We start from the raw sequence: 12,930 nt of genomic DNA on the forward strand, positions 1-12,930 counted from the left end.
CTCCGTGCTCAGAAGTCTGAATGCTACTTCATAGGCAAAAGAAAGTCAGAGAAGGACAAGAACTAGAGAATGGCACCCCCAGCTATATGTCGTACAGAGGGCGTTCCAGTGTGGAAAGTGGTCTGAGCTGAGTTAAACTGGAGACATCTGAGGGTGTGGTTGAAGCCACTGAGCTGCAAAAGTGGGGCCTACAGACAGGATCAGAGTTTCTCTCAGACTGGCAGAGTGACTGCAAGGAGACAAAAAGTCTCCCAAGACAATGCCATTTACAGAAACAGAAGACAGAAAACGTCTAGGAATCCTCAAGAAATTAGTTCTAGAGAGATAAAGAGTAGTCCACTTATCCTGGTGGGAAAGTTCTACCAGCAGGAAAAAAAAAAAATAGGGGACTGTAATTCTCCTTTACCACCCTTCTATTTTCAGCTAAAGAACCATTAAACCCAGGAGAAAAAAAAAATTAAAACCCAAAGCGAGGAAGACAGGATGCTGTGGATGTCCAGAATGCATGTGTGAGCTATTCTAGTATATGCATGTGGGTTGGGAGAAACCAAAACCTACTCTGGTTTTAACTCTTTTTTCAAATAGCAGACTAGGTGGTTCTGCTTTGGCAGGACCATGCCTTTACTTACAGCAAACGCTTTGCTAATCTCCTTGCTTCCTGCTTGGATTTTAATCACTGGGAGTTCTTCATACACACACTTACTGCCATGATGATTTCCCTGGAACTCCATTGGCATTTAGCGGTAACCATATCCTTATATTGTGATCAAATTTTTTCCTTTGAGGAATGAAGGAGTTCAATGGGACCATAGTCAGGGAATTTATTACACCTTCTTTACAATAATCCTCCTGTCCGTGCTTTTTTACTGTTTAAAATCACGAAGGAGGAGCCATAGGTAAAACCCGGAGTGGCTGAGGGGCGCTGAGGAGAGCTAATGAGAGGAGCAGAGGTGAAGGGCAAGTCTTGGGGACCCACGAGTATCAGTCCCAGGTCAGAGTCAGCCATGCATACTCCCCCTCCTCCTCCCAGACCCTCTGCTTATCATCAGAGGGCTGACTGTTCCAAAATCATCGCACGCATTAACCATTCAGCTGGCAGAAAGAATCCCTCAGGTTGAAAGAATGCTTGAGAAAGAAGAGGAGGTCTCAGGAGCATGGAGGCCAAAGCAGACTGGGGTTGGGAGAAGGGATCCAGTGGCAGGGGAGGGCTGACCTGGGAATGTACACAGCAGGAGGAAACGCAGGAGAGGCCCAAGATTAAAACCTGCCTTTGAATGGGTTAGCCTGGTGATGGGTATTGAGGAGGGCACGTTCTGCATGGAGCACTGGGTGTTATGAACAAACAATGAATCATGGAACACTGCATCAAAAACTAATGATGTAATATATGGTGATTAACATAACAATAAAAATTAATAAATAAATAAATAAATAAATAAATAAACCTGCCTTTGATAAGACTTGATGAAGGGCCCTGCCATTCATATCATGTGCTCTAGGTGGCCAGGGACCCACTTCCCTATCACAGTATAGTATCCAGACAACAACTTGGCCATTCACTGTGCATGATCCTGCCAGAAATGGCCTTTGGCTGCATGGGATTCTCTCCCAGCAAAAAGAATTGGACTTCAGTACATGAGTGTCATTTATTCAAACTGTTCAGGCAAATGTATCCCTGGAGGTCCAAGAAGTTTATCAAAATAGAGCTTTCATCTCAGCCTTGACAGACAATGTTATCATGTATGTTAATGTCACATGTCAAAGTCCATAGAGATTGCCTTTATCTTAGCAAATTGAATTTTTATTTTATTGACTAGTGTTTGAGGTAGATGCACTACTCAGCACATATTTTCCTAAACATTCATTCATTCCATGAACCCTTGCAGATGCTACACGCGTGCTGGGAACAGAGGCCGTTGGAGACCTGAATGGCTTGGCTCACGCTGCTTGAAGACTGACTGTCATAAGTGACGTGTGAGGTAGAGACAAGGGAGACCCCGAGCACGGGGTGACCAGCGAGGCCAGGAAGGGCCCTGAGCAGGGATGGGGGACAGGTGGGAATTTGCTGGGCAGAGAAAAAGAGAAAGGCCGTTCAGAAAGAGGAAATGCCTCGTGCAAAAGCCAAGATCTTAAAGAATTAAACTAAGGAAGTAACAATATAAATAGAGAAAGGAGAATAATACAAGACCTATTAAAGGAGAGTGAATTCCAAAGACCTTCCATAACGGGGGTGAAGGAGTTGAGGCATTGAACCAGGGCTAAGGAGCTGGAGCCAAGGTGGTGTCTGATTGAAACGGGGAATAGGAAGAAGCAGATTTCAGGAAAGGAAATGAGTTCAGTCTTGACCATGCCTGTAGGACAATCTAATACAGGTCTCTACTAGGCTTTGCTCCTGTGGGGGTCAAGGAATAGGGTCTACAGAAGGAAAAAACACAGGACGTCTGAGTTATTCAGAAGGAGCATCTGATAAATTAGTAGAGAGCAGAGCTCTGTGGAGCACATTTTCCTACAGAGTTTGTAGAATTAAAATACATATAGTCGGGTGCAGAGAAGAAGACATAGTTTGAAGAGACTACTGAAGAACAAACATCCTCCAATCTAGAAAGGGAGAGAGAGAGGACTAGTAAATATTACAGCCATTAGCAGTGGGCTGCTTTCTGTGTGCCAAGAGCTCTCTCTAATGCTGCATCGGTCTTCCCACAGACTGTCCATCGTTGCTACCTTCCCCATTTTGTAGATGAGCAAAGTAAGTCTCAGAGATGTTAAGTGACTAGTCCATAATCACACAGCTATCACGTGGCAGAGCTGTGATTCAAATTACTGCAAAGCATGAGTTCTTCCCACTATGCCAAGAGGCACCAAGACTATCAGAGAAGAATGGCAAAGCCACACCTTCAGATTCTGGAAAAAGAACAGGTGGGAGATGGATTGAAAATCAAAATCAAAATGCTTTGATAATTGAGGCATAAATGCCCACCTGGTTCTCATGGGGTTTGGGAAGTAGGAGCCGGATTGAATGACTGCAGGAGAGATTGGAAAGAGAGCAAAGTATGCCAGGTTCTCTTGCCAGAACTTCACGAAGAAGATGCAACTGCTTTCACACAGGCTTCAGAACAAGAGCATTTTTGTTTCCTCTCCTTTTTGCTGCTGTTGGTATTTTACGCTTGTACAGGCTCATAATCTGTGAAGAAGGAATCAAAGAAGGAAAAATTGAGGACTCAGGAAAGCAAGGGGTTAAATAGAGGAAGAAATGAAGTGTCTAAGAGAAAGGAGGTGAGAGATCCGAGGTGGAGGAATTATTCCTGCATGGGGGGCACCTTTGCTTAGAGACCTAAGAATGGGGAAGCAGATCTGTGGGCTTGGGGACAGGAAGCTCAAGGAACCCTCATCAAACATAAAGCAGGAGGTGTGAGCAGCCGCTGAGGTGGGGGAGATGAGGAGCGAGGTGACGGGTGGAATGGCCATTCTGTAGGAAAGTGGCTGCAGCCAGAGTCCCGTGTGCAGTGGAGCATAAAGACCACACACTGGTCGTTGAATGGAGAATATAACCCTCCCATGTCCTTGACCAGCCCTTAGCTGCAGGTAAGCAAGAAGGGGAAAGCAGACGGCTCTACTGATTCACAGTTGGGCACTGGCAGAAGGTCAAGGGGGAGAAGGATCAGACAGGACTGGAGTGACCCTGAAAAGACACTTACGAGAAGAGAAGCGTGTTGCAATGTGTGTTGTAATGGGAATTGGCAAGCCTTTTACATTACCAGGAGTCTAATTCAGTTCACTTTTGAACAATGTTGAGATAGCGCTCCTTAAAGCTTTGTTTAAAGGTTTCCTAATCTTGTACCCCCACCTCTCTTTCAACACACAGTAGATAAATATTAAATAGACACATTGCCAGTTTGCCTTGGTAGACACAGAAAAGCAAAGTTCTAGGGTCATCTAAAATGCATCGAGGAAAATGCGAAGTGTCTACACACAGGCAGCTCTCAGGGCCCACGCTGTGCCACGAGCGGCCAGGGTCTGGGGAACTCAGGACTGCCAGTGCTGTTCTCCTCCAGAGTTAGTGAGCGTGGCCTTCAGGCCTCAGCCTCCTTGGAGCTGTCTTCTTCCACATTCTTCTCCTTGCAGCAGTATTCCCCTATCCCTTATCTTTAATATAGGGCCCAGGACCTTCAGGGGCTTAATTCCTCCAAAATTCTAGCAGTTCATGGCCCTCCCTTCGCGTTGGGTGGCCAGTCTATAGCCATCTCTTTGGCATCTTCCGAAGACCCCCTTGCCCCCAGTGCAAAGCAAGAAACATTCAACCTAGTATGAAAGCTATTCAGAGAGTGAGAGACATGGCCATGGAAATGATATTTCTTTTAGGAAAAAAAAAAAAGTGAGTGGACACTATAGGAAAGGGCATCCAGGCCCCAGAGTGCTGGCTCTGGGCCTCTTCCCAGCTTCCAGATGGATGCCAAGCTGACATCAGAGGCCTGGGTCTGGAACGGACAGGAAGCCAGGATGAAAAAGAATATGCCACGGTTTAACCATCTTCCCATAGTCTTGTGCCTCTTCACCAGAGTCTTAATAACCATGTGGTCCAAAATATTACCTTAGAAAATGTGTCAAGGGGCACCTAGGTGGCTCAGTTGGTTGAACATCTGCCTTCGGCTCAGGTCATGATCCTGGAGTCCCGGGACGGTCTCTGCATTGGTCTCCTTGCTCAGGCGGAGCCTGCTTCTCCCTCTCCCTCTGTCTGCCACTCCCCGTTTGTGCATTCTCTCTCTCTCTCTCTCTCTGTCAAATAAATAAAATAAAATTGTCAAAAATACGCCACTTTCAAAAAATGATGCAACTGATGCTGCAAAAAATAATATGAAGGACCCTCAAAGTATTAAACATAGAATTACCACATGACCCAGCAATTCCACTTCTGTGCATATACCCATAAAATTGAAAGCAGGGTTTCAAGTAGATATTTGTACCCCCATGTTCATGGCAGCACTATTCACAATAGCCACAAGGTGGAAACAGCCCGGGCGCCCAGGTGGCTCAGTCAGTTAAGCACCTGCCTTTAGCTCAGGTCATGATCCCAGGATCCTGGGATTGAGCCCCGCACCCTGGGATCAAGCCCCACATCAGGCTCCCTGTTCAGCGGGAAGCCTGCTTCTCCCTCTCCCACTCCCCCTGCTTGTGTTCCCTCTCTCGCTGTGTCTCTCTCTGTCAAATAAATAAATAAAATCTTTAAAATAAAAAAAAAAAACATGGATTGGCCTTGAAGACATTATGCTAGGTGAAATAAGCCAGTCACAAAAGGACAAATACTATATAATATACAAGTGGGATAAACATTACAAATAGAATGCAATGCAAGTCAAACGCACACAAACAGAAAGTAGAATGGTGATTGCCAGGGGCTGAGGGGAGGTGGGAATGGGGAGTTATTGTTTAATGGGAACAGAGTTTCAGTTTGGGAAGATGAAAAGGGTTCTGGAGATGGATGCTGGTGATGGGCGCACATCAGTGTGACTATAGTTAATACCACTGAACTATACACATAAAAATGGTTAAAATGGTAAATTCTATGTCATGTATATTTTACCACAATTGAAAGTAAGAAAAAATTGAAAATAAAAGAAACCTTGTCATGACCCCACATCTTCTTCCAGCTTCTGCCCCATTCCCCAAACTCTAGTTTCTCTCTCAACACTCAATCACATTTGCCTGGTACCCCATCACTTGACCAAAACCACTCTGACAAGGTCAATGATGGTCACTTTTCCATCCTCATCTTACTGGATTTAGCAGTATTTGATATATTTGCTATCCCCACCCTCTCAATGCTTTCTGCAGGCCCTCTGGGTTTCTCCCTACTCCACCAGACCCTACCTCTCACAGTTATATACGCTTTCCAACACAGCTGCACGTTGGCAGAGGCGAGCCCACTGTCAGTCCTTGGTCTCTGTCTACACTCCCTGTTGGGGATTTCCTCCCTCTCACAGTTTAAATGCCAACAACTTCTCACCTCAACTCCATTCTTGCATTTCCAATACTCTACCAGACAGCTCCTTTCAAATATGAAACTTAAACTGGAAAAGCAAAAAGCAAACTCCTGATTTCCACACATATCCCCACAAAAAACCAGCTCCCCCTGGATCTTCTTTTCCTCAGTAAATGTCAACTTCTTTCAATTTCTTAGTCCCAAATTTCATTTATCTGTCTCTCCTCGATTCCTTATTGACCTGTCAGCAAATTTGGTGGGAACTGCCTTTAAAGTAAATCCAAAATGTAGCCACTTATCATCATCTCCACCACTATCAGGCCAGTCCAAACCACCACCATCCATCACCATCTCTGCCCTCATCATTACATGAGACTCCTCCCTCCTCCCCCTGCTTCTGCCCTTGCACCCACCCACGCCTCCAATCTGGTCACAACAGGACAGCCAGAATAATCTTTTTAAAGCTTAAGTGAAATCATGTCACTCCTTTGTTGAAAATCCCTCAATGCCTTCCCCTCTCAAAGTCCTTAAAATGGCCCAAAAAATTACCATGGCCTGAAGTCCCTCACCATCAGCACCCCCAAGGACTCTTCTGTCAGGCTTATGCTGCCCCCCCAACATTGGTCTGGGGCTCCTGTCTCAGGGTCTTCACAGGTGGTCCCCTTGGCTTGGAATGTGCTCCCCCCAGGTCTCCTCCTGGCTTGCTCCCTTACCCCTTCAGATCTAGGCTTCTCCTAACCACTTTATTTAAAATTGTCAGCAGCCTCCCTCCTCCCTTTCCTCCTCCCTGCTCTCTGGATTTCCAGAGCGCTGATTAGTTTCTCTCATTTGATACAGTTTAACTTATTTGCTTATTTTCTTTCTTCCACCCCATTCCATCCATCACTGAACATAATCTCCAAGCAAGCTAGGATTTTTTTTTTCTCTGCTTTATTCACTTCCTGATGCCCACTGTTAAGACCAGGAGGAGGGCCTCAATAGACATCTGTCAATAAACGCATGACAAATCAGGTTTCTCTTCACTTTCTCTGCTCCCTATAATTGCCATCACTTTTTGTTTTTGATCTGATCTGTGAGGATCCCTCAAGTTCTTCTCTTTCTGTGCCTTAGATTTTAGAGTCCATTTGTCATTCATTACCTCTAGTGAGTTTTTATTTAATCTGGGCCATTGTGGACTTTTTTTAATTTATCAGAACACTTTCTTGTTCTCCTACTGCTTCTTTTTCATAATTGATGACGCTTGTGTCAAAGCAATAGCTCCTAAACGCTTTCTGAGACCAGAATTGTGTAAACACGCTTCTGTTTTCTGCGTTAACTATCTGAGTCAGGGTCTTTGATTGCCTGGCTAGCGCCCTCCTTATGCAGTGCTCAGAGAGCCACCCAGTGGTTCTTTCCTGCCCATCCACACTTGGGAACAGAGGCCCTGACTAAGGCACTTGGAGTCAGAAACCAGGCCTCAGGCTCTGAGTCCTTGCTCCTGCTGCCACTTCCCTACTCGGGCCTCATTGCCCACCTGCTTGACACAGGGGTAAAACAGATGGTCTTGTAACCCCCTTTCCAGATTCTGCAGTTGGTGAGTCCGCGAGTAACATACTTAATAGCATTTGATAGTTGTTGGGTAATTTTCTTATCATCAAGGTAATTCTACTTCCTTGTCATTACCGTACACAGTATTTACAAAGTGCCTTGCTCTGCATGGTATGGATATCATAGTTTTAAAAAAAAATAGAAATGAGGCTTATTGAGCACTGTTGCATCCAAAGTTTTAGGTTTGCCAACGGATATAATCCTTGTTCCTGTGAAGCTTAAATATGCATTGGAGAGTGTTCCAGTTTTCCACAGCTGTGAACCAAACAAACCCAAACTTAGTGGGTAAAAACAACAACGACTTTATTATATCTCCCAATTTCTTGGCTCAGGACATTTGGCAGTTTGGCTGGGTGATTTTGCTGTTCCACGTGGCATTGCAGAGGTCACTTGGTGACTCTTTTGGAGGGATCGAGCTGGTTTCACTCACACTTCCGGTAACTTGGAGAAGCTGGGGGGATGGCTCAGCTGGGACTGTCAGCCAGAGCTCCCACACATGCCCTCCTCAGCATGGTGAGCTCAGAGTAAGTGGGCTTCTCCAGTGGTGCCTCAGGACTCCAAGACCGGGTGTTTTGGTGAGGCAGAAACTGCATGGCCTTTTATGACCTGGTCTCAGAGTCAATAATAGCATCACTTCGGTTATATATTATTCATAGAGGCCCACTCAGATTCAAGATACCACATCTCAATGGGAAGAGTGTCAAAGAATTTGCAGCTGTGTTTTAAAATCTCCACAGGAAGCAAGAATACTCAAAAAAGGAGCCTCTTTAAATGACAGCTCCTAAAAAGGATCTTTTTAAAAAACAACTTGACCTATACAAGAATGCTTACAGTGGCTCTATTCACAGTCACCAGCAATGAAAATCATCCAAGTGTCCTTCAATGGTTGAATGGATAAACAAACTGTGGTACACCCACATGATGGAATACTACTCAGCAATAAAAAACACACATTATTGGTACATGCAATAATTTGGATGAAACTCAACAGTATCATGCTGTTAAAGTAGCCAATCTCAGAGTTTACATAATCTGTCATTTCATTTATTGTTAACATTCTCAAAATGACCAAATGATAATTACGGAGAACAGTTTAGTAGGTGCCAGGGGCTGATGGGGTGACTATAAAGGAACAGCACCAGGGAGTTTTTGGAGTGTGGAATGGTTACATATCCTGATGGTGATGAGCATACACTTGTGTTAAAACTCATAAAACTGTACACTCCCCAAAAGTGTCGCTCTTACTGGAATGTTAATTTTAAAAATAAAATAAAACAACTTTGAATCAAGGGACAATTAACTTATTCTGGGCTGAATGCATGGGCTCTGAAGCAATTCTGAATAAGAGACTTACCGGTTGTGGAAGGGATACGTGTGCTGGGGAAGGGAGGTGGAGAAATCCTGTCCCATGCTCTCTGCCCCCTCACCAAGGGCTCACTCAATTTGTTCTGACCTGACTCGAGAGCAGAGCTGCAGTGAGTCCTGCTTTACAGGAGGGAAGAGAGCATGAGGGAAGAGAGGCACAGAAAGGTTCAGGAACCTGCAGGAGTCTCACACTAAGTCGGCAGCTCTGATTGCCAGGAACCTCCTGCTTAGCAGAATTCCTTGTGGCTATGTGAGTGCCTGACAGCAGGCACAGGGACACCCGCCAAAACTCGTCCAGACCCCTCCCCAAACTTCATTTTTCAGCAATTAAAACATTTGTCAAAGAGGATTTAATCCTACTGTTGTAAAGTGCTATGTCAAACAGATCTGGCTCAATATTTTCAAATGTTCTACGAAATGGCTACTCCCAAAAGTAATTCAACTATGTTACCATGGATTTAAACAAAAACAGCAACTAAAAAGATCACATTTTGACATACCAGGAAAAATCATTTTGAAGCACAGTCATGAATACTTTGGCAAAAATAAATAAATAAATAAATAAGCCCAACTGTAACAGAGACCCCTAAAATGAAATCTCAGAAAACCTGTAAGTCAAAGGAGAGATGAATGCAAATCAGAGGCATGATATTAATACCAAACTGTGCAAGAGAGTGGCTTTTTGGGAAATTCTTGATTCATTTTACCTCCATTTCTATTCACCATACTTCATTTGGATTACCCCTTTGGATCAGGAGTAGTCTGAAATATAGCTTATGATAAATCCAAATCAAAAACGTAGGCAGCTATTTCCATACATCAAAATATAAGTGTATGCAAAAGTAGAATAAATCCATTTCTGTGAAAGAGTATTTGTTAAGTGTTAAGAACAGACTGTGGCCCGATCTGATTCAAGGAGGAGAGAGTGAAGAGATATGTAACACTGAAAAGAACTGTCTTCAAGGTTCAGGGGCCGCTGCAGAATTAGCGGCGCAGAGCATGGTGGGGCCAAAGGAGCACACAGCGACGGGGAGAACTTGGTGGGTAGAGAGCATGGCAGGAGGCCCCACAGACACTTAGGAAGGCACACGCCTGTCCCCTACCTCAGCCAGACTGGTGGCCCAGACTCTTGGACATCACTCCATGCCCCGACTACAGCCAGATGAGAAGATGAAAATCTCATGCCAGCCACCAAGAATGTACTGGAGTTTCCCGAGGGCCACCCCTGCTTTCTCCTCCTCCCTTTCTTAGTGTCCCCAAAGCACTCACATTACCATTGCATCCAGGAGATAGTTCAGGTTCTGCCTTCTCTTTGGCCTTTTAGGTCTTCATTTTTTTGTTTATTTGCTTGTTTGCTGCTGGCAAATAAAGAATGAGGAAGAAACCATCTCTTAAAGAAACCAAGTCACACTTTTTGTTTTCAGTCTGTTACTAAAGACGTAATTAAGAATCTTCAGTAGTTTTTTTTTTTTTAATGTTTACCCAACACACACAATGTAGAATTCTAGGGGGAGAAAAGATATGCAAAGGCACAAAGAAGGTCACATTATGATGTTGGGAAGCACAATCAAAAAGAACATCAATCTTCACTGTGGTTTCAGGTCCAAATAACATAGGTCAATGCATATAATAACTCCTACGGAATTATAAGGACAAAATAGAATAAACCAGTGTCCTAGGGAGGCTTTAACGTATCTATTTTAACACACATTTTTAACAGTTCAAGTACATAAAAATGAAACTATAAACTATCAGTCCTTGGTTCAGAAGCATACATATTATATTTTGCTGTTTATTTCAGAAAAGTGCCCTGGGGGACTTGTAACAATTAATCATGTTTTCAATTACAAAGAGAAAATGAAATGTTAATTCAGATCTTTACTATAAAACTCACTTCTCTGCTCAGACTGCCTGTGACATCTCCTGGAGAAAGACCAATAGCCCAGTCATGTCCTATAAAATCTACACAGAGAGGGGGGACACGGCGGCCGCCGCGGGGCTCGATCGGGCAACAGCGACGACTGCGGCGGCGGCGACGGGTCTTCCTCCTCCCTCACCCCCTTGCTCCTTTTTTTCTTCCTCCTCCTTTCCCTTCCGGCCGGGTCTCGTCCACTTCCCCTAACTGCGGCCCCGATCCTACGTAAAGGCATGACTTCCCGGCACCGCAGGGAAAATAGGGTGCAAGCCCAGAAACTATTTCCCTATCACCACTTGTTGAAAAACTGATTTGAAGGCATCTCCGGGTTTGAACAAACGAAAGTGCCAGGATTTCAAGCGTCTTTGGTTTTGCGCTGGAGACCCTTCACTACTAAGTATCAAGACGAAAAAAACTGGAAAGTGATCAGAACCTATTCAGAGTCAGAATGGAAAGATTTGTAGTGACAGCACCACCTGCCCGAAACCGTTCTAAGACTGCTTTGTATGTGACTCCCCTGGATCGAGTCACTGAGTTTGGAGGTGAGCTGCACCAAGATGGAGGAAAACTCTTCTGCGCTTCTTGCAATGTTGTTCTGAATCATGTTCGCAAGTCTGCCATTAGTGACCACCTTAAGTCAAAGACTCATACCAAAAGGAAGGCAGAATTTGAAGAGCAGAATGTGAGAAAGAAGCAGAGGCCCCTAACTGCATCCCTTAAGTGCAACAGTACTGCGCAGAGAAAGTCAGTGTTATCCAGGACTTTGTGAAAATGTGCCTGGAAGCCAACATCCCACTTGAGAAGGCTAATCACCCAGCAGTCCGTGCTTTCCTGTCTCGCCATGTGAAGAATGGAGGCTCCATAACTAAGTCAGACCAGCTGAGGAGAAGATATCTTCCTGATGGATATGAGAATGAGAATCAACTCCTCAACTCACAAGATTGTTGACAAGGAGGTTACCACCATTGTGATCAAGATAAATGTGGAGTATTAAAGTTAAAAAAAAAAAAAAAATCTACACAGAGAGGCAGTGAAGTGCATAGTCCCTGGGATCAAACTGACTGTACCTGGGTCCAGCCCTGTCACTCACAGTGTGACCTTGGGCACCTCTCTATACCTTAATCTTCTTCTTTAAAATGGGGAAATGAGGGGCACCTGGGGGCTCAGTCGATCCAGCATCCAACTCTTGACTTCGGCTCAAGTCATGATCTCAGGGTTGTGAGACTGAGACCGGCGTTGGGCTCTGTGCTGGGTATGGAGCTTACTTAAGATTTTCTCTCTCCTTCTCCCTCTGGCCTTTCCCTCCCCTTCTCCCTCTCTTAAAAATAATAATAATAATAATAATAATAATAATAATAATAATAAAATGGGAAATGACAATCTTGGCCTCAGAGTACTATGGAACCAACTGAATAGAAGGTTAGAGTAGGTGTTATTAAATACATATGTAGAATTTAAATCTACCCACACTAGGAATCATTGAAATATTTATTCCCTTCAGGAAAAATGTTATAGGTAAAAGATAAATGTATTCCTTCTAAATTCACACCAGCTTACAGTAGGAAATGCTGTACACATAAAATGCTTCTGAGAGTGCCCAACAAATAGGAAATGCACAGTAAGTATTAGCTATTATTATTTCTACTACATCATCCAGGACTTAAAAAAACACTATTAAAAAGAAGAAATGCAAAGGAAGAAATGGTTAGTTTGAGAGATTTATAACTTCAAGGCTGTAAGTGTGGGGGCATCCAGGAAAGGAAAAAGAAGTCTTACACTCAGAAAATTAGAGAATAATTCTTACTCCTTATTACTCAAGAGCTTTAAACGTGCATATAAGAGAAAATCCAATTCAGCCTGGCTTAAAAATAATTAAAAGATGCAACTTGAGATCCAGGCTAATACAGCTTTAGAACTGTTTGACCCAGGGACTCTCCAGTGTCACGAAGCTCTAAGCTTCTGTCTTTCTCCCACAGTGCTAGCTCCATCTTCTCGTGACTGCAATCTGGTTGCCTGTAAAAATCAGACGATATGCTTCTTCATTCTTGCCAAGAGGAGTCCCACTGTTTCAAAATAAGTTTCTGCA

The 12,930-nt window shown here is 44.0% G+C and overlaps 1 protein-coding gene across 1 annotated transcript; it reads left to right on the forward strand.

Annotated features, from left to right (window-relative positions):
- Nucleotides 1–10,993: 10,993 nt before the first annotated feature.
- On the forward strand, nt 10,994–11,792 carry LOC113919909 (CGG triplet repeat-binding protein 1-like). Its single transcript, XM_035724327.1, is given in 2 exon segments — nt 10,994–11,578; nt 11,581–11,792. Coding segments are annotated over 2 exon segments (498 nt in total). The 5' UTR covers nt 10,994–11,292.
- The last annotated feature ends 1,138 nt before the right edge of the window (nt 11,793–12,930 follow it).

This window comes from Zalophus californianus, chromosome 15 (assembly GCF_009762305.2).
Source record: "Zalophus californianus isolate mZalCal1 chromosome 15, mZalCal1.pri.v2, whole genome shotgun sequence".
Lineage (NCBI taxonomy): Eukaryota > Metazoa > Chordata > Mammalia > Carnivora > Otariidae > Zalophus > Zalophus californianus.